General features: G+C 38.3%; 1 protein-coding gene across 2 annotated transcripts in view; it reads right to left on the bottom strand.

Moving 5' to 3' along the window:
- Positions 1–1392: 1392 nt before the first annotated feature.
- Positions 1393–21571, bottom strand: part of negr1 (neuronal growth regulator 1) — a 343600-nt gene continuing 323421 nt past the window's right edge. For both annotated transcript variants that reach the window (XM_057841144.1, XM_057841143.1), the window contains one exon: positions 1393–9311. In XM_057841144.1, the coding sequence (XP_057697127.1) occupies positions 9211–9311 (101 nt within the window). In that variant the 3' untranslated portion in view covers positions 1393–9210. The remainder of the gene's footprint in view (positions 9312–21571) is intronic.

Here is a 21571-nt window from a genome sequence, read left to right as displayed (position 1 = left end):
CCAGACCCAGGTTTTCGTGAGGCTGTTCCAGTATCTTTCAGCTTCTTTTTAACTTTGTAGGCTGCACATCTGGATATTCTCAGATTTGCTGCAATCTCAGTAGGTGTCAGACCGGCACGGGTTTTCCAGACCCAGGTTTTCGTGAGGCTGTTCCAGTATCTTTCAGCTTCTTTTTAACTTTGTAGACTGCACATCTGGATATTCTCAGATTTGCTGCAATCTCAGTAGGTGTCAGACCGGCACGCAGCAATTCAGGTACAGCTAAAGTTTTCTTCATTTTCAGCAGAAGCACAGGAATTGTAGAGACGAGAGATTACCAGCTGCATTGAGTGACCTTAATGAATCACTTAAGCATGACAACAACCTATTTAGATATGTTTCAATGGCTTTTAAACAAGCAGTCAACTGAGTGTAAACTTTTTTTTGGGTCACCCTGTAAATCAACAGCGCATATGCTGGTTGCATCCAAGTAGTACATTCTATTCTGCCCCCTATTCCATCTCCAATTGACCAGATGTGGGTAGAGTAGCCAAACATTTTACTCATGTGAGAGTAGCGTTACTTACAAATAATATTACACAAGTAAAGTAAAAGTCGCCAAAATCTTCAAAATGTACTCAAGTACAAGTAAAAAAGTATTGGTGAAAAGAAAAATCAAGTAATGAGTAACATTGTGAGCAACTGCTTAAGATGTTGTTTATTAAAACAATGGAATTTTTTCCCCAGCACAGTTAGCATAAGTTATCTTACAAACTGTTATTATTATACCGTACCATATGGTGCTAAATCAAGGCCAAAAATGATAGCAGTACAAATGAAAAATGTTACAGCAAAAACTAGCAAAAAGATGCTACGCTGCATTCGCGTTTTCCTTTGGATTTCGGACACATCGTTTCTTTAGGTAAAAGTCAACAACCTGGAATATTTTCCAATTCTTATTAATCAAAACTGAATCATCATCTAGAATGAGTTACAAAAGACAGAGCACCCCCACCTGAGCATTACTTAATCTACAGAAAATATCAAGAAAATAAAGTGTAGAGAGTGTGACGTCCTAATCCCTGAAAGTACCCACATTTCCTGCTTTGATAGACTGTCTCTCACATGCCAGCACGTCTCTCGTCGAGGCCACCCCCCCCTCGCGTTAAAACACGGGCAAAAGTTTTGAAACTGAAAAAAGACATCTGCAAGCGAAAAAAAGAAATATTTGAATGTGAAAAAAAAAAAATTAACTGAAAAAATGAAATCTGAAAATGAAGTAAAAAATCTGATGGTAAAAATTAGATAACCTAAACCAAAAAGTTAATATTTCAACCTGAAAAACTGAAAAAATAAAATGCTTTTTTTTTTTTTTTTTTTTTTTTTTTAAGCTTTTGATTGATTCAGGGAAAAAAAAACTTAAACATTCAGTTTCAATTTTTTTTTCTTAATCGTTTCTTTTTTTCAGATTACAATATTTTTGGCCTTGATTTAGCACCATAGTATGAAATCCAGCGAGAGATTTTTTTTTTTTTTAAAGAAATTAAGCATCCGTCGTCCAAAGAGCATGAGTGCCTTCTAGTGGAAAACATATTTCCTATTTGAAACTAAAAGGATCATATCGTCATATAGTTTTCCGTGGTCAATCGGTGCTAAAATAAAAACTAAGAAAAATTAAAATCCGCGCTTTCGAGTCATGTTGACGGCGGCGCTCTATGTCAAATACTTTAATTAATTATTTACGGTGCTTTAAAGACGCCGCGTGATTACACAGGCTGAAGTGATCATAGAACAGTAAGCTTCAGTCTGATTGGTATAAACAAGTCATGTGATTATTGTTGCGACCTCTCATTGGGGAAACTGGTTGAGCCACTGTTGGTGTCTGGCAAAAGAAAAAAGTAAAATTTAAGAATGTATGTAGACTAAAGATGAAAAATGTAACGACTATTGTCGCCCAAAGTAGCGAAGAGTAGTATTACTTTTCAAGTAAAATAAGAGAGTAAAGTATGGCTTAGTAAAACTACTCTTACAAGTACATTTTTCTCAAAAAGTTACACAAGTAAATGTAACAGAGTAAATGTAACGCGTTACTACCCACTTCTGCAATTGACCACATTCTTAAGAACAACGAAACATTTATGGAGCTCATCTCTGGCGTTCGTCTATGCGCATCTCAGTGGAGGCCTGGTTGAAATTTCCCGAAATAAAACACACTGATTTATGTAAATGTGACTTAAATGAAGAGTCTACTTTGTCATTGTTGTATTTGACAAAATACTTTGAAGGCACATTCAGTACAGTACTTGTGGGCTCCCGGGATTGGCATAAAGAGGGGTTGGCAGGCATTTGAACGCATCAGTTGGATCGCGATACATGGAAATGGGTCATTTCTAACGTCAAGCGTGGGGCTGCTCGACATGCAGGACTTTATTTAAATGAGGTGATTTTTGATGTCTGTAGGGAGGTGAGACAGTGAGCTTTCAGCTTGTATATCAACATTTTAATTTGGACTGGAGAGCATCACGAAACAGCCGGCTGGAGCACACAGGGACTTCAGCGTCATGTGATTCTAGTTTGTGCAAACAAAATACAATCTGAGCCACCCCTCAATGCATTCTGGGATGAAATGAACCGTGTTTTATGTTTGTAAATATGCCAAAAGATTTAGCGAGCAACGGCGCAGTCAATAACGACGGCAGGCGCGAAAGCAGGATAATCCGATATGCCGTGCGCGCTGTGGCAGCTGGCCATCTGGGCTCAGCGAGTATCTGCACGATGCGTTCGAGGGCACAGAAGAGGGCCAACAAATATGCAATGATATAACATGAAAAAAACTTGACTCAGCAGCTTCACTCGGACTAAGCCCTATGACTGAGTATTTATGAACCCAGGTATGGGTTCATGTAATGCAACACCAAGGTTTTGATTGCAAATACAACAAGATTGAATTAATAAAAGGGAGTTGTTTGGACCTTTTCTCTCCCAAAAATCCAGTACATATGATGTGGAAATCAGTGGCGCCTTGAGATACGAGTTTAAATCGCTCCATAACACGGAACACTCATATCTCCAATCATGTTTCCCCATTCAAATAAATGAAAATCCCATTCGTCTGTTTCAACCTCAACCAGTGAAGCAACACAAACGTGTTTTTAAAGCATTTTTCTAATACGAATGAAAAAAAAAAAAGCATAATATAATTACATTTTTGTAAACGTATTTTGTGAAATCTGGATAGTTAGCTGCTAACATTTCACTAGTCCAAGTGCTTACATGCAGTGGTGGAATGTAACGAAGTAAAAGTACTTTGTTAATGTATTTAGGTAGATTTTTGTGTATCTGTACTTTACTTGGGTAACAAAAAATGAAGTGATACTTTTTACTTTTACTTCACTACATTTTATAGCAGGTATCTGTACCATTTACTATTCAAATGTCGCCTGCATTACACATTACTTTTTATTGTTTTCCTTTGTTCTCTTGTAAATCGATAGTTTCGTTTCCATGCCTCTGGCGCAATCGATACTTCCCGTGCAACTATACCATAACTGAGCACTAGAGGCAGCAACATGAGTACAAGCAAGATTAGGCAGGTGAACAAGATATTGACTAATAAAAACCACCACACTGTAGTACAGTAGGTAGCTGTATGCACCTGACAGCTTAATAGCTGATTGCAAGCAACTACATTTTGGAGTTTTTGAGCTTGTTAAGCTTCTGTTTACTTTGCAGTCAATTTTATTTCTTGTTTCTTCCATTTTGCAGTTTTAAATAAAACTGAGCAGTCAATTAATTTTCTGGTTCTTCCTTTGAATATTGACTCAGATCTCTATATATATGTATATGGCGGAAAACACAGACAAGGCTGAAAAAGCATAGCCTGGTACACCAGACTCACCACTGTTCCAGCTATAGAGTCTTGCAACCAATGAGCGGATCAAATTTCCAGAGCGGCGCAAGCCACAGCAAACAGACAGCGGATTGGACCAATCAGCGACGGGCAGACGTGACGATGGTAAAGCGACAACTTGCGCAGCGCTAGCGGAGAAGTTTATTTAACATGGCTAGCGCGAGACAGCCTGTTGTCAATGACTTGTGTCTATATGTTTTTGTTTATTTAAAACAGATTTTACCGTGGATTGGAACATATTCTCGGCTCTCTTGTTCGTCATCTGTGTTGTTGGGGAGATGACTTCCGACGCGGAAGAGTGACGTTTCTCGTTAAGAACACGTCACACAAATAAACAAATCTGATTAGACGGTTGATTTTGTTCTTGCTCGAGATGCCGTTAATGGACTGGGTCCCAGACTGTTCTCACAGTGTTTGAAAAATACAGGGAGAGCAGTCTGGCCGTGCCAGGCAAGAAAAAGCAGTTTCTGGTCTTTTAAAATTAACTGCTGTATTTGTGTTTGATAGAACAATATGTCTATATGCTGCCATAGCGGTTTCATGGCGCATTAAGCCCCTGAACTATTTTTAATTTGTAAGTTTTACCCTGGAAACCCCCGTTTACAGACACCACACAACCACTTTTGTTTCAACCCAGCCATAAAAAGAAGTAATTATATTTATTATTTGAAATGTCTATTATTTTTAGCTTAGAATCATTAATTGATGTCTAATATTTAGTTAAAAAAAAGAAAAAAAAAAAAACGACTTGAAAAAAATTATTCACTTGCATATTTTAAACTTTTAAACAAATTACGTCACAATGAAAAAAAATAGTGTCAGTAAATAGGTCACGGATATTTACCTCATAACTATAGCTTAATTGTATTTTTTTTTTTTTTTGTTACTGTCGCATTTTTCCCGATATTTTAGATGATAAATAATCGATCAAAAAAAAAAAAAAAAAAAAAAAAATTTGTTTAAGAGGGTAACTATATGAAAAAGAAAATCTCGACCACTCCTTTATGTCTGCGATTTCTGCATCGCGACCCTTTATTACTGTGTTTCACCCATAAAATCCCCAAAAAGTCCATCTGTGTTCATTCACACCTGTGTTTTGACACTCAGTGATACATGCTACAGTTTTTGGATTGAAACAAGGTCACTACGCGATAATATCTCGTTAAAATCACGGTCTCTTTAATTATTCTCTCTCGTGCTCTCACCTTCAGTTAGGGTTTAGTGGTTTATATTTTTATTTTGTTTTAAAATGCCCTCCTGTTTAAATGTTTCTTCCCCCAGAAAATTGAGATTTTAAGCTTTACAATGATGTATCACACATACTGTACATATAGGACAATTTTGAAATTTGGTCAAATTGGGGGTCTCAGAGTGGACCATCAAGTCACCTGAGTGTTTTCCGCCATACTTGGGTAATTTTTTTTTTTTAGACATATGTACTTTTACTTAAATCATTTTTTGCACCTGTATCTGTACTTTTACTTCAGTAAAAAAAGTGAGTACTTCATCCACCACTGCTTACATGTTATGTTTAAAGTCACGTTATAACACCAGTGTCATGTTTGAATATATGTGGTGACACCAAAATCTTATAACACGAGGTTACTTAATTTTTATGAATACCTTTGATTTTGCATATCAATGAAGTTCTTTAAAGCAGACATACTGTACAACTGAAGTATTTTTGTTCTACATTGCAATTGCAAATGACAAATATTTCTAAAAGCCCTACCTACATGTATTAAGGTTAAAAGGATGGACACCACCCTGATTGTGTGCATACAAGAGGAAATAATCTTGTTTAATAAAGTGATAAGAAACAAAATTTCATTTGAGTAACAGTGGAGAAAAATTTACATAATAGCCAATATTTCCCAGATGTATGCAAAACAGCTGTTCTCAGACATTTTTATATGCCAGTACCATTTTAGGCAATTAAATGCCATTATCTCAGAATGTACCGCCTTCGCGTCACTGATTGGCTGGAGAGCTGGTGAAACAAACTTCTACGCAGAGCCATGTAGAAAGAGAGCTGTGGCACTCCCATAGGGATGAATCATACGATTTTACTTTTGGTTAATGGAGCCTTGAATAGTTCCAGACATCGCTTCCACGAGGGCGGACCCCAATGACATAATCAAACGAGTAGTTAGATATGTGATTTTATCATTTTTACCATAAATATCGCGATTACTGCTGTCAGTTCCATCGAAAACCATTACAGCGCTGTGCTTGGAACTATTCAGGCCTACATGAACTAAGTGACCATCCGCGGCGAGAGTGTCGCAACTCCCTTTCTACATGGCTTTGCTTCTACCCAGGAAGTGAAGCCGTGGCCGGACTGACGTCACGGTCGTTTCACATAAAGCAGTGCTGTCTTTTCCTAGTTTTACTTAAGTTTGCACTCTGTTCTATGTTAACTATATACTTTATCTCATGCCTTCGAAGCGTGAAATATGTTTACGAGCATTTTCTTTATTTATAATAATACATTTAATTTCTAGAGCGCTCTTCAAGCCACACAAAGACGCTTAAAGATAGTATTCATTGTCCAACTTTGACTGGTACATCCAGAGCATTACGTCCAGAGTATCATCTTCACCTGGCACGATAACGTATTATATATTCGATTGATTAGCGCAACTTCACACAAAAATAGTATAGTAATAATCAAAATTATTGTTTGTAGCAACCTTAAATACTGTAACACGTAATTTGAGTTTTATGTAAATACACATAAATTTCGACTAGTAATAAACACCTCGAATGTTATTATTATTATTATTTTTTTTTTTAAGGACTGGCTCGGCTAAACTGCTGCTTACTGTCAAGTATGTTTTTTTCAGGTAGTTATTTAACTAGTTAAGGCAATTGGTATCATGTTTTCAAAGCTCAGATTTAAACCACTGACCCTACGGCTGAGCTACAGACACTCGTCCAATCAAACTCAAAAGTGTAGCTAAAATTTTTGCTCACATCAAAACAAAACAAAACAAAACAAAACAAAACCCTTAGCAACAGCTCGTATTTCAAGGCACCACTGTGCTAGTTGGTGATTGCTAAAACCTACAGGCTGCTGTCAATTGCGCCAAAAACCTGCAAGATAAGCAATAGGCGACTGTGATCACAACAAAAATGATAAATAAAACATAAAAGCGTGATGTTTCATGTCGACATGCATCACAAGCACACGCTCGGCACATCTACCACTCAAGTGTGTAAAAACTAAGACTACACACACTAGGGCTAAAGATACGCGTGTATCCATTTTTTTTCTCCACATAAACACACATTGAGTCAGGGATATTGGTGCACGACTCCTCACCGCTTCAAAATGGAGGTCAATTGATTGCAAACATTTGTTCTTTTACTCAATAAGCAAACCCCCGGACAGTCGTGACAACTCAATCAATGCCACATTGTGCCTATTCAAATCAAATAAGCCTCACATAACTGTTTAAATGTACTTTTATACATTGCGTTTATAAAGGAAGTGAATAAATATACTCCTCACTCATTGTTCATTGTATCTTAACATTTAAACAAGACCATATGGTGCAGATTTTTTCTTCTTTTTTGTTTTTTAACATTTTTTATTCCATTTTTTTTTTTTTTAAATTTGTTAAACAAGCTAACAATAAAAATAAATCACCACAAAACCAAACGTCGAAGCAATAACAGTGTTTGTGCTTTAAAGTCTTTTAACTGCCATGGCTATTTCGCTAGAGGGTTTGCAGTTTCAAGGTCATGTGAGAACACTGCCGGTTTGACATGAACAATTTGTGCCCAATTGTGTAATTTTGACTATTAGTTTGGATGAATCTATCAATGAGTATGTCGAAAAACATTTAGCGGCTTGTCTAAATGTCTTTCAGTGAGTAGGTTACTATTAAGGCATTAAAGTATCTTTTTACACTGTAGTTTGATCAATACTGGATAATGATTATACCATACATTAAGTTGGATGTCACCAGGTTCAGCTCAACAAAAGTAAAATGCTTTGCTTCTGATGGATGTTCACTTACTCTATGGATGATTCAAGCTTGGCTTGCTTTGCTGCATGGTAAATATTTGGGTGGAAAAGTGAGAAGGTTTTAAATATACATACTTTTCTAAGAATCACTTCTACATTGAACATCATCAGCCATGTTTCAGCTCATTTTTGAAAAATGTGTCAATGACATGGTCAGGTTAGTATTAGGGCTGCATTACAGGGACGTGGGAAAATTTGTAATCTAAGTTCCAACTAGTACAGGAAGGAAAAAGCCATTTTTTGTTTTTTGAGTTTTGTGTCAAACAATATGTAACACGCTTTCTGTGAGCCTGACCCCCCCTCTACATACTAGAATTTGCCATTTCATACAACCGGCTCTGCAAGGAAAGGTGTACTGTATGTCGGCATATACTCCCTTTCTCTATATAAACTATGTATCATTAGGTTTTTTTAAGGTCTTTTTGTTTTTATTTAACCGAATGACCTATTTACCACGCAATCTTGCTATCTCAGTATATCTTTAATGGCATTTTTCACACTTCCTGGAAGTCTTGAATGCAACAATACTGTAAGGTAACCTTCTTTTGAGATGTATTTGAGTATAACTTCTTTTGTAAAGAAAATGGAATGAATGATCCCCTTACCCTCATAATACAAACAAACCGCTAAATCTTCAAGATGCAAGCAAAGCATTAGAGCTCGGCATTTTCCTCTTGACTGAAATAATAAAGACCTTGTGACAAGAATTTATACGTATCTGTGAGGGGAACCTTCAGTCACTTGTACAGTCATTTGATTAAAGTCCCCCATCAACCCCCCAAAACTTGCCTCGTTAAGATAAAGATATGTTACAGTTGACTTTTCTACTATGACAGCTATACTGAAAGCAAACAGAATGATATTACTACTGTCTTTGTTCATTAGAGTAAAAGTATTTTTTTTCTTCCATTCAGTTGCCCACAATAGATTCAAAAGAACATTGTTATGGTAATCATGTTTACTGAGAGCATTGGCACAGTTGTTTCTTTATAGTCATGAGAGAGGTAAAGATGCAAATGTCAAGTGAGAGAAGCTGAGCGTTTGATACGACTGAACACCAGGGAGGAGGAGGGGCTATGTCATCCATCAGAAAATAAAAATGCTTGGAAAAAAACCCCCCAACAAACTGTATTTATATGAAACTCACTATGACAGGGAAAAAAAAACAAAAGATTATTTCCCCCTCTTTGCCTTGCAACAAACTGCACCCGATTGGAATCCAGTCAAGGGCGATGCCACCAAAGACTCATAAATGCTCTCGACAGTCACTTTGCTCGCTGCTCCGTTGCTAGTACGCGGCCATCAAGGTGGTCAGAGCCAGGACTAGGTACTGGCAGGCCAGCGGGACGGGCGCAGTTGCTGTGCTCCCATAGGGCGCAGTGTTGGGCGCTGTGGGCAGGAAACAAGACATGATCAGTTGGAGTGGTGTTTGCACTTAACATACATTCACACCCAAATTCATTTTTTTGCCCAAATGCGGTAGATTTTTTCATGCAATATTGAACTTCATACATTTTGTTAGCATGCATATTCCTCAATATTGTGTTATATACAGGGGTGAAAGTGGCTAGAATTTCTTGCCAGAACTCCGTGACATGAAAGTCCTCATGGAGCCAGAATGTTTTCTTTTCTTTTCTATTCTTTTTTTTTTTGTTTGTTTTTTGGGGTGGGGGGGGGGGGGGGGTGTCAAAATGTCCTAAAACCACAGGAATACAGAGTTACTCCTATAACACATACAAACAAATAAAGCTTTTCATTCGGATTTTTTCAATGATTTGCAAAATAAAAGTTAACAAAAACAGCAGTAACCTCAACCTCCATCTCCTAATTTTTTGCCCCAAATTTTTGCAATGACAATAAAGGAATTGAATTGAATTGGATGTACATTAAAATTGAAGCTAATGTAAACGTTTACTTTTCGTTTTTTCTTTAAAAAATTAAGATATACGTCAAACGGTCCTCCAGTACAATCGATATGTACATTTTTTTATGATGTGTATGCTGGAATTAACAGAAAATGCCTTGCAGTGTGACCGTCGCCTTGGTAGCAAAATTGACATTGACACATTAAATGTTAAATGAAATAATAGTCACTCTTTGAGATAAAATTAGCAGTCAGTTTTATTTAAAAACAAATTACAAGAACACAAAATGTTGACTAAAGGTGCTTTTGGTGAAGTAGAATTACAACAGAACAAAAAGTGCATGTTTGATCTAAGAGAGGAAAACAAACCAGCACCTTTCAAAGCCCATGTTGGGGAGTATTTTCCAATGAGTATACATTTGGACTTAAAACACATCTTCATATCAAGGCAGGGCAACAATTAAATAAAGATGTGCTCATAGCTTGCAATTAGTGTCTCTTATTATTCTGTGAAGCATCAAAGTATTTTTTTCTTCAACAAAGAGTTGTAGTTTAAATTTTTTTAATGAAAATCATTTAAAATTTTAATCACTCACCTAAAATAAATCAAGATTATCAAATGCTGCAACACATGTATGTTAAAATAATGTATTAAAAAATTGTGATTTAGAAAATTGGCAGACAAATATATACAGTCTTATTTAAAAAAAAAAAAAAAAAGTTCAAAAACCCTATTGTCTGAACCAAGGGCTCCACCAAAGGCTCAGTTGCCTGAATCCACTGAGTGAATCAGCCACTCCTTTAGCAAAACCATAAGATCTTATCACTTGTTGAACACAACAACTCAAAATTGATCACACTTGTGGCTAATGGTGTGACATACAATATAAGCCATTTCAGAGAGCACTCGTTTATCGATAGATCGGAGAGGACGAGCTTGTGTGTGATTGTCAAGGTCAGTGAAGAAAAAGAACAGTACTATCTGATGAAACTACTACATTGACCATGTTCTTGTCCATGGTCTGACCATAAGGGAGCGTTGGACAAAGGGTATAATAGATTTATATAAGAGATTATAATTACTATAATTTCAGAAATTATAGGATGCAAATGTTGATAACAATTACTGTAAGAGAATACGACCACATTATACTGTAAGTAAATACAGTGTACGTTTCAGTACATCACTGTGCCTGTATTTTTGCAGTGGAGGTTTAGTCTGACTTCTAGTAGGAAATGTATATTTTTAATTGCATGCTCTCTTTTCGTAGAATTGAAGGGCTGCAACATGGTGTGGGAGGACATCTATGTTCTCCCCACACTGAGACCCTAATAATTGATATGGTCTGTGCAAATGACGCTACTACACCACATTCAGCAGAAGATCATTGAAGACCATTTTCAGGGTATCAACAATGGAAGCCTCTCTACTGTCGAGGGTGTCCTCAAGCGCAACAGACTACGCATGAAACAATAGCACATACTGCCCTTTGAATGCAACTCAGAAAGAGTCCAGTATGTATGAGTTTGTATAAACCCATTCACATGCAATGTTAACTTTTGGTATCATTAAAAAATACATATACAGTATATTTTTACAGAGAGTTTTTCAACTGGATGCTATGGAAAGGCTCCATTAATATAACTACATGGATGAAGCTGGATTCAACCTCACCCAAAGAAGAAGAAGAAGTTCTAGCATGATTGGCAACAGTTACTGTGAGTGTCCTTGGGTAGCATGGCGGCAATGTTACATTGTTTACTGCGATCAGCAATCATGGTCTTCTACCAACATGTCAACCTGCCTATTGAGAGAAAGAGGCGGGGGCTGCAGACTTGTCCAGGAAGCAAGTGAATCGTTGAATACAATGTCGAAGTACAAAGCGGTTCTAGTAGATAGTTGAAATTCTGAAGTTTTGTCGGGTCGGAATTACAATTAATTTCTTCATTAAAAGAAGAGCAAAGAATGTCACAAAAAGCTTTTCTTGACAGGAACGATGTTTTTGCACTTTCACGAACCAATACGTCATACTGTGGCAGTGTTGTTTTCGTCAACGGTGACGATAATGAAAACATTTCGTCAACGAACAATTTTTTCATGACGATGACGCGCTGAAAACGTGTCTTGGGAGACTATAACATACCGAGATGGATACCAGTTGTCGCCTGAAGACACGAGAACGAGATGATATTCGCCATAGTTTTTGTCATAAATTCACAATGTGTGATATTTTCTTATTACATAGTTATCACGCATTTAGCAGTGTTTGGTCCTGTCACTCATGTGATGTGCTGCGCCCCCCCGCCCCCGGCTCCGGCTCCACACACACACACCTGAGTAAGCCTGTGCCCATTCCAAGCTCCTTTTGTGAAACATATGTGTCAGGTGCAACTGGTTAAGTTTTGCTTTCTTATCTTTGCCTGATTCGCCATGTTGCTTTAGCCTTTAAAGGTCTGTGCTGAGTGATCATCACACACTAACTTTTAGCGTTAGCATTATGATTTAGTGAGTTGACTTCTTAAACTCTTGGAAAACATTTTACATACAGATCGTGGCATCCAGGTGAGTTTAATTAATTGCAAATAATGTGCTGTTTTTCTGCTGAGTGTGTGTTATCATCATGAAAATGGTGATACATTAACAGATGATTAACAATATGATAACCATAAGCAAAAATATCACAGTTTCACGGTATTGCAATTGCAGCTCTACAGCTCAACTTTATTTTCCATTGAACATGATTTTTATTTTTCAAAACATTAACAAATTGGAACCTGAGTATAATATTAAAATTAATTAAAAAAAAAAAAAAATATTCTAAACAAAATTAAACTTAATGCAGTCCTATAGGTAAGCGTAAACCCACACCACATTATTACCATCAGAACAAAAATAATTGAATTTTTTCATAAAAAGTATGACTCGTATTATGTTTACATTATAGACACACTGTCTTTCTCAACACAGACAGTTTCCCGAGAGAACCACCCCCCCCCCCCCCCCCCCAAAAAAAAAAAAAAAACACATGTTTTACCACAGCTAGATACACTAAACACGCTGGAGTTAACTCTTGCAGCTGGTGGGAAACGTTCCTGAAAGTGTTTACTAACCTTTAAATTTGTATAAATGAGAAATCATATCGGAGGAGGTATTGCTTCCTCGGCAGCCATCCTCCGCAAACATGTTTTACATGTCGGTTGGCCCTCCTCCTCAAAGCCACGGCCATCTGCAACTTTTCTGTAGCCCAAGTATTCACATACCAGCGATTTTGTTTTCAACGACGGGGGAAAATGTTCAGGAGTTTCACCTCCTCCAGCAATCGTGTAGCACAGCAAACTCACTGACACTGAGCAAAAATCAGTGGGTGAGGAAAATTTTTGCGGTTTTGAAACCATGATGTTTTCATACCACGGTATACCTTGAAACCGGTAATCGGCACATGTCTAAGTACGATAATCGTAAATGTTAAAAAGAAATCATAAAATGTTTAATGATTAATAAAGCAGTGGACCAGTGATGGTATTTTCAGACTCCAGGGATTTAAGGAGTTCAACAACTGATCCAGATTCAGAGAACTATATTGATCATGATACGAGCAATTTGTTTACAGCTTCAATGATCAAATGTATCTCCAGCCTCAAACGACAAACACAGAATGAACATGAATGGAGCAAAACTTCTTCCTCCCTACAATAACATTGATCGGCGGGAGCTTTTGGACTTGATCTCCTTCAATATCAATGTCTGCTGAGAGAATCAGCTCCCTGAAGACTGTCACAGATCTCATAACAATGAACTCTAGGGAACCTATTTTTGTAAGCCTTCTAAATCTAGACCATCGTGAGTCTGTGTCATTTTGAAGCAGGTTATGGTAATTTACTTGACAGGTGCAAGCATGCGCATTGGAAAGAAGCGGGATCAGCTGGGAAAAGACAGGAACTCCTCTGAATCATTCGTATGAACTCTTAAAACCCCACAAATTTGACATTTTATTTGTTCATATATACTGTAAACTCATACCAGTATAGTTTTATGAATCTGAATATTAAAACATTATTTACAACTTTGCAGGAAGTATTTTATGATGGAGATAGCTTGGGTTCTGGATCAAAATAGTAGATTTTAATTTGAAATGTTTATTATGAAAGTAGTCCGAATTGAAGTTTGACTAGTGTCAAAGTTGTGTTGCAACAAAGCACCACTTTAGTACGAGTACTTCTAAAAAAAAATTGCATATTGTGATATAGTTCATTATTTTCTGTAATGTACTGATAAATATTAGACTTTCATATTTTTCAGATTCATTACACAGAACTGAAGTAGTTCAAGCATTTTATTGTATTGATGATTTTGGCAAAAAAGTCAAGAAAAAAACAAAAATACCTATCTCAAAAAAATTACCATATCATGAAAAGGTACTCTATAGAAACTACTAACCTAATCATCTGAATCAACGAAATAACTCAAAACCCCTGCAAAAGATTTCTGAGGCTTTTAAAAACTCCCAGCCTGGTTCATTACACAAAACCGCAATCCTGGGCAAGACTGCCGACCTGACTGCTGTCCAGAAGGCCATCATTGACACCCTCAAGCAAGAGGCTAAGACATAGAAAGAAATTTCTGAGCGAATAGGCTGTTCCCAGAGTGCTGTATCAAGGCACCTCAGTGGGAAGCAAAATGTGTGGCAGGAAACGCTGCACAACCAAAAGAGGTGACCGCAGCCTGAGAAAGATTGTGGAGAAGGGCCGATTCCAGACCTTGGGAGACCTGCAGAAACAGTGGACTGAGTCTGGAGTACAAACATCCAGAGCCACCGTGCACAGGCGTGTGCTGGAAATGGGCTACAGGTGCCGCATTCCCCAGGTCAAACCAGTTTTGAACCTGAAACAGCGGCAGAAGCGCCTGACCTGGGCTACAGAAAAGCAGCACTGGACTGTTGCACAGTGGTCCAAAGTACTTTTTTCAGATGAAAGCAAATTTTGCATGTGATCCGGAAATCAAGGTGCCAGAGTTTGGAGAAAGACAGGGGAGAAGGAAATGCCAAAATGCCTGAAGTCCAGTGTCAAGTACCCACAGTCAGTGATGATCTGGAGTGCCATGTCAGCTGCTGGTGTTGGTCTACTGTGTTTTATCAAGGGCAGGGTCAATGCAGCTTGCTATCAGGAGATTTTGGAGCACTTCATGCTTCCATCTGCTGAAAAGCTTTATGGAGATGAAGATTTTATTTTTCAGCATGACCTGGCACCTGCTCACAGTGTCAAAACCACTGGTAAATGGTTTACTGACCATGGCATTACTGTGCTCCCATGGAGAACCCCATAGAGAATCTGTGGGATATTGTGAAGAGGAAGTTGAGAGACACCAGACCCAACACTGTGGATGAGCTTAAGGCCGCTTTCCAAGCATCTTGGGCCTCCATAACACCTCAGCAGTGCCACAGGCTGATTGCCTCCAAGCCACGCTGCATTGAAGCGGTCATTTCTGCAAAAGGATTCCCCACCAAATATTGAGTGCATAGCTAATATATTTAATTGATGGTTGACTTTTTTTTTGTATTAAAAAACACTTTCTTTGTATTGGTCGGATGAAATATGCTAATTTCTTGAGATAGGGATTTTTGGTTTTTCTTGACTTTTTTTTTTTTTTTTTGCCAAAATCATCAATATTAAAACAATAAAAGGCTTGAACTACTTCAGTTGTGTGTAATAAATCTAAAATATATTAAAGTCTAATGTTTATCAGTACATTACAGAAAATAATGAACTTTATCACAATATGCTAATTTTTTGAGAAGGACTTAGTATGTAATCAGGGGATATGTTTACCTCTTCACATATAATAGAGTATTTTCCTCAGGCGGTGAATCATCAATATAATTGATGAAATATGCATACAAATTATCATTGTTTTCTAAATACTTAAATTGCCCTTACAATAATACCTGCATCAATTAACTGATTAGGAAAATACGGGGGTCGCAGCTGCAATGCTTATCTTTTTGACTTTCCTTAGATCACACAGAAGAACAATATAAGTTAAGATGAGAACAGTGAAAGGGGGGGGGGGGGGGGTTCCAAAATACAGACAGCTGTCATGTTTGGCAACATGTTTTTTTTTTTTTTTCTTTTTACCCAGGAAGATCTCACAAAGTGATGCCTAACTGATGAGATCATAGCACAGCTTCTGGGACGAGAGGGGATAAAGCTTTGTTTTGTTTGTGTGACCACCAGAAAGCCACAGTAATACAGGCACACCTCTCTTGGGAGTTTTGTCAGGTAGGGCAGCATTTCTCTGGGATGGGCTACTCCTCAATTGCAACATACACTTATACCTTGTAGCACAATAAGTGCAGAAATGCACACACAAAACACTGAAAGGCAGTGCAAACAAGCTGTTTTCCGCAAGGGGAAATCATGTGGTGCGACGCCTATATCAGCAGGGTGCTTCTATTTACATGCCATTATAATTACTTCACAGTATACGTAACTCCTCCGATGTGGACCTCATGCTGTAAAAAGATTCACCAGCCGAGTGACAAGCATAAACGTAAACATGTTATTTGTATCCCAAGCACATGTCTACATGTCACACTTTAAGAAGTGTTCTGCCTTTCTCACTATGGCTGTTTTGTGGTGATACAAACATAGCAACAGTAAATGTGAATTGTAGCCAACGTAAGAGCTTGTTTTTGACAATAGCAGGGAGAGAACAAAGTGACACCTGTCCTATTATCACCTGACAGCCCTGCTTTTACCTGATATTTTCGCACATTATTTGCTACAACTGAAGTTGTTTAGCTATTACGGAGTGAAGCCTAGTACCACTGACAGGCGGAGAGAGGGGGAAGGCATCAGTTTGAGGTGTCCAAATGAGAGCACATTTTGATGACGTGCGATTCTTTGGCTCTTGTTTTTCCTTTTGTCCCTCCCGTTCTATCTTTGTCTCATCTTTCTTCCAAGCCTGCTCTCCTCCTTTCTCTTCTCCAATCGACAGTACAGGATAATGACACAGTTTTCGGTGAGAGCGAGCCTGGAAAAGGTTACCATGGCAACAGCTCCTGTCCTGCTCTGCCAGCCCAGTGTTTAGAGCTCTGCATTGTGCTCAAGCTACGCTACAGCGACATTATTTGGAATGGTTTTACTTTTCATTATTTTATGCAGTTATTATAAACTCCTTGCTAATATTGTCATTTGTATAACTGCAATAGAGGCCACTTGCTTTTGGAAGTGTTGAGGCAGGTAGAAGGCTTGTCAGAGTTACTTGTTTCCTGCCTGCTCACAGTGCTTGACTTGGGCTTATTATCTCTTTGTGTCACTGTGAAAAAGCAAATCCTCCATTGTTTCCACTGTGTGGGCTTTAACTTGCCATTCTAATTAACTTCCAAACCTGGAACTGCCTTGCAACACCATTACTGCGCTTATTAACACGAAGGCGAGAGGAAGTGAGTTGTGAAAAAAAAAAACAGATGGAAGGAAAAACGGGAAATCAAAAGCAACGAGAGCGGCAAAAGAAGACAGTGATTGAAGCACTGCTTCTTTGCAGCTTCAATTTAATTGCCTTGTACATCGGCGCTGGGCTACAACAAAGTGTCTGACTTCAAGACAATATATCATAAAGAAACCAACAAGGTGCACAAGCGGCAGGAAGACAACGGGCGCTCCAAAGAGAGACGAGAGCTCAAAAATGAGCGGGAATGAAAGTGATATGCTTCAATTACTGTTTTGCAACACAATGGCAATAAAAAGCCTTCACATAGCATAAGACAAAGTCATAAAAAGAACAAAACCTGCTTCCTTGTTGTCGCTCTGGACCTGAGCCATCAGCTGTAAATAGTCTCCTGGGAATACAAAGCATCCTTCTCCTTGTCCCTTCTCCCTTATCCTTCCCAAATCTCCACCGACAGCAGTTTTGTCACCCACATATCATATGTGCAACAAATGTTAGGGCCCTGAACCTCACTCACTATTGACACCGACAATGAATCATACTGCAATATGCAACAGTGGCACTCTATTTGGAGTTTGTGTGCAGTACCATCTGTGTGTGTGTGTTGCAAAATGTACTCCAATTCGGAAAAACACCGCTGAGTGAGAATCATTCATCGAGGAAAACGTTTTTTTTTTCATCAATCCTCCTCCAAATTTTATGCCGTCTACCATGATCACCATCTCTCAATTAATTCAAACCCTTAAGAACAATGTTCCCAACTAATTATTGAAGGTAAGCTATTCCTTTGTTCAGACTAAAGACTTTTTAAAAACAAAATATCATGTTTTTTTTTTTTTTTTTAAAGATGCACTGATACCAGTATCGGCAGGGCGGGCCAATCAGGCATGAAATGGTGGTATCGGTATCGTTGAGTACCTAAAAAGAGGGCATCGATACCATTTACCGGTCCAGTATTATAACATTTGACCGCAGCCTTTTTTCCTCCTGACGCTTAGTCAGGAGACGCTCTGTCTCTGTGTTGTGTAATGACTAGGGATGGGAATTGATAGGATTTTTACGATTCCGATTCCATTATCGATATTGCTTAACGATTCGATTCTTTATCGATTCTCTTATCGATTCTAATTTGGGGAAAAAGAAGAACAAACGTTTTGATTGGCATCGAGTTTGTTTAATCAGAACTCACAACCTTACAAACTCACAACGAAATCAAAAGAGGCCCAAAGCCTCAATGTTAACTGTGGCAATAAGTGGCAAATACACAAGAATGTGTAACATTTTACTGAAACATTTATCTAATAGAAATAAAAAATATTGGTATATATTGGCAGATAGGTTGTTGTTCTGCCTTTGGCAATATGTGTTAAAGCAGGGGTCCCCAAACTTTTTCCTGTGAGGGCCACATAACTTTTCCCTTCTCTGATGAGGGGCCGGGGTCAGTTTGTAACAGAAAAAGTGTGACGATTGCAGAAGTGCATAAATGTAAAAAATTATTGTTTTTCAGAAAGCCACAATCAAATAACCCTTTCTGGATTCTTCACGGAATGAAAGTAGATAAAATAAAAATAATGATATAATAATAATAATTAATAATAAAAACACTATTAATTAAATAGATAATAACCAAATAACCCTCTCTGAATTCTTCAAGGAAAAAGGCCAGGAAATAACACGATTGAGAAAAAAAAAAAAATCAAAATGGCCGGACCAAATGTAGAGGCACGTATTTGGGCCGTGGGCCGCAGTTTGGGCACCCGAAGAAATGCCGCATCCAAGCGAGTGAGCGAGCGAAGTGAGAGAGGGAAACACTTCTACGAGCCTACGTTCTTTGTTAATGTTAATATCTACAGAGGCAAGGCCTGTATGTATCATCTTTTGTGTTGTTGTTGTTGTTGTTGTGTTTCCACTCGCGATCGGACACTTAAATCCAGTTGTGTAGTGGTTTGAACGATGTGCTAATGCTAGCGAACGAATGCTAACCATACTGTTATTAGCAGCTAATCATCGCTGATTTACGTTGATGCAAACCTGTTTGTTATTGGGGACGAAATTGATTTGTTTCATTTCTATTCTTAGTTTCACTCTTCAAGTGATGGTTGAATAAAGTCAGCAAATCATACCAACGTCTTCTACATCGTCATTTGGGAGTTTAGCTAGCTGTATAGCCAGAACTGAGCCAGTCGCTTTGTTGTAATTTTTCCTCGTTAAGTGAAGACACACTTTCGAGCGTTTGAAGCTACGTGCTGTCATTGTTATGTTTATGGCTGCAATGCTCGTGCTTACCCGTCATAACCTTTCATTTTCACACTCTTTCCTGGTGAAGTGTAGTCAAACTTTGGAGCGAGTGGTTCTTGGCGCCATGCTAGTTTGATGCGTCTGGACAACAAGACACGTCACGACGCAATACGTGTCTTTAGGAATCGTTAAAGGGATCGTTAAGGCTTTTTCATTGTGATGTCGAGGCCTCGAAACACTCGGAACCGGTTCCGAATTGGAATCGGATTTCGATTCCCATCCCTAGTAATGACACGTGATCACTTTGCATGCCATGCAGCTATTGCTATTGGCCTGCTCCAGACCAATGAGAGCTGGCCAATAGCTGCTCTCAACCAATGGCGGAGCAGTTTTTTCATATGTAGGAAAAACAAACTATGAGAGTAAAATGTCGGCCGTCTGGACATATTTCAGTTTATAATCTCCATCGAGTACATTAACTGCATGCAAGATTTGCGGCCTGAAAGTTTTGAGAAGTGGAGTTAGATCGACTAGTTTTATTACCTCGAACCTGATAAAACGTTTAAAGACGAAACATGTGAACGAACACAAAAAGTTTGAAGCTGCAACAGCAGGACTACTATCCAGAGGAAGGAAAAGGAGACCGGAGCAAGAATCTCTGGTCAGTTCACTAAGTCTAATTTACTTTATTGTCTTTTACTGAACGAAATTTAACAGTAATTTGAGACCATTTCCAAAGTAGGGCTACCACCTTTCAGAAATATAAATAAGGGACCCCCCTCCCGGCCAAAGCCGTACAGTCGACGGCAAAAGGGACATCCCCAACTCCTAAAATGCATGGAAATGTATGTATCTATTTATATACTGTATATTCCCTATTTTTTCAATACGGAACTGAACTTTTAATTCCCAATTCGGAACACTTCCTTATTTCAAAGGACGGGTGGTAAGCCTATTCAAAAGTGCTGTAGAAGTAAGCTAAGCAAAGTGGCTAAGTGTGTGTTGCTGCTGGTGCACAGAGAGAGAGGCTAATAGAGAGACAGGATGCTGTGGTCAATTATTATTACTTATAATTTCATGAAAGTTGCACTGTTTGGCCTTTGAGAGCCAATACTCAGAGTTTGAAAAAGTTTATTCTGTTCATTCAAAGTATTTTCACTTTCTCACTGTTGGACTCGTATCATACGTGTTTTAATTTTAAAAATTTAACACTATTTTGACCTTTGAGAGCCAAAGGTTTGTTTAACTATTGTCACCTATACCAAGTACGCAATAAAAAATTCTACTGGATTCACTGGCCAGGTATCGGTATCGGGGCCAAAAAATGGTATCGGTGCAACACTATTTCTTTTCTGCACAATGGGAGAAAACAATTCCATGGCAGTGCTTCAAAATACTTGTGAAAGCGAGCTTTCCTTGTGGGAAATTTTGCATTGTAGCTGCAGATAGAGTTCTTAATTTCTTTCATTGCCGTTTGATTCCTTGCAGAACTCAATAAGAATAAGCTGGTTCAAGAAGAAAATATATGGAAGTCTGGATGAATGAATTTTAGGTAAATTGTCCTCACTCCGCCTTTCGAAGCAATTTCTGGTTCAGCAAATAGCTGTTCCTCTTCTTAACTACTTATAACCTTCCAGAATCTCATGTTTGCTCACAGGGAAATCCTCAATCCCTCTCTTTATTTACTGCACGAATAATCAAAATAGCAATCAAAGTGACACTTTAGTGTGGTTGTACTAGATTGTGTTTTGAAATTCTTTATTGTTGAGTGATGATTCATCCCTCGACTCAGTCCAATCCCCCAAGCAGGTCATTAGGAGCAATGCGTGGACAGGCAGCCAGCCAGCCAGCCCGGCAGCAACCCACTCTCCCAAAGGACACTGCTTCCTGGGCTCCTAAAGTGGGGGGAGGTGCTTAGTGTCCTTGACCATCATTCTCATGGCTCCTCTAAGACGCAACAAACATGATCTTGTTCAAACAGACTATATGGTGGGTTAAATCCCACCAGATGCAAGGGTCACAACAGTCACCAAGAAGATCACTGCACTGCTGCAAAAAAAAAAAAGCTTGGCAAGATGATTGTTCGATAAACACTCATGA

Source organism: Corythoichthys intestinalis, chromosome 7, assembly GCF_030265065.1.
Source record: "Corythoichthys intestinalis isolate RoL2023-P3 chromosome 7, ASM3026506v1, whole genome shotgun sequence".
Classification (NCBI taxonomy): domain Eukaryota; kingdom Metazoa; phylum Chordata; class Actinopteri; order Syngnathiformes; family Syngnathidae; genus Corythoichthys; species Corythoichthys intestinalis.
Note: the sequence above shows the minus strand (reverse complement) of the source record. Positions and strands in the feature narration are given on the sequence as shown.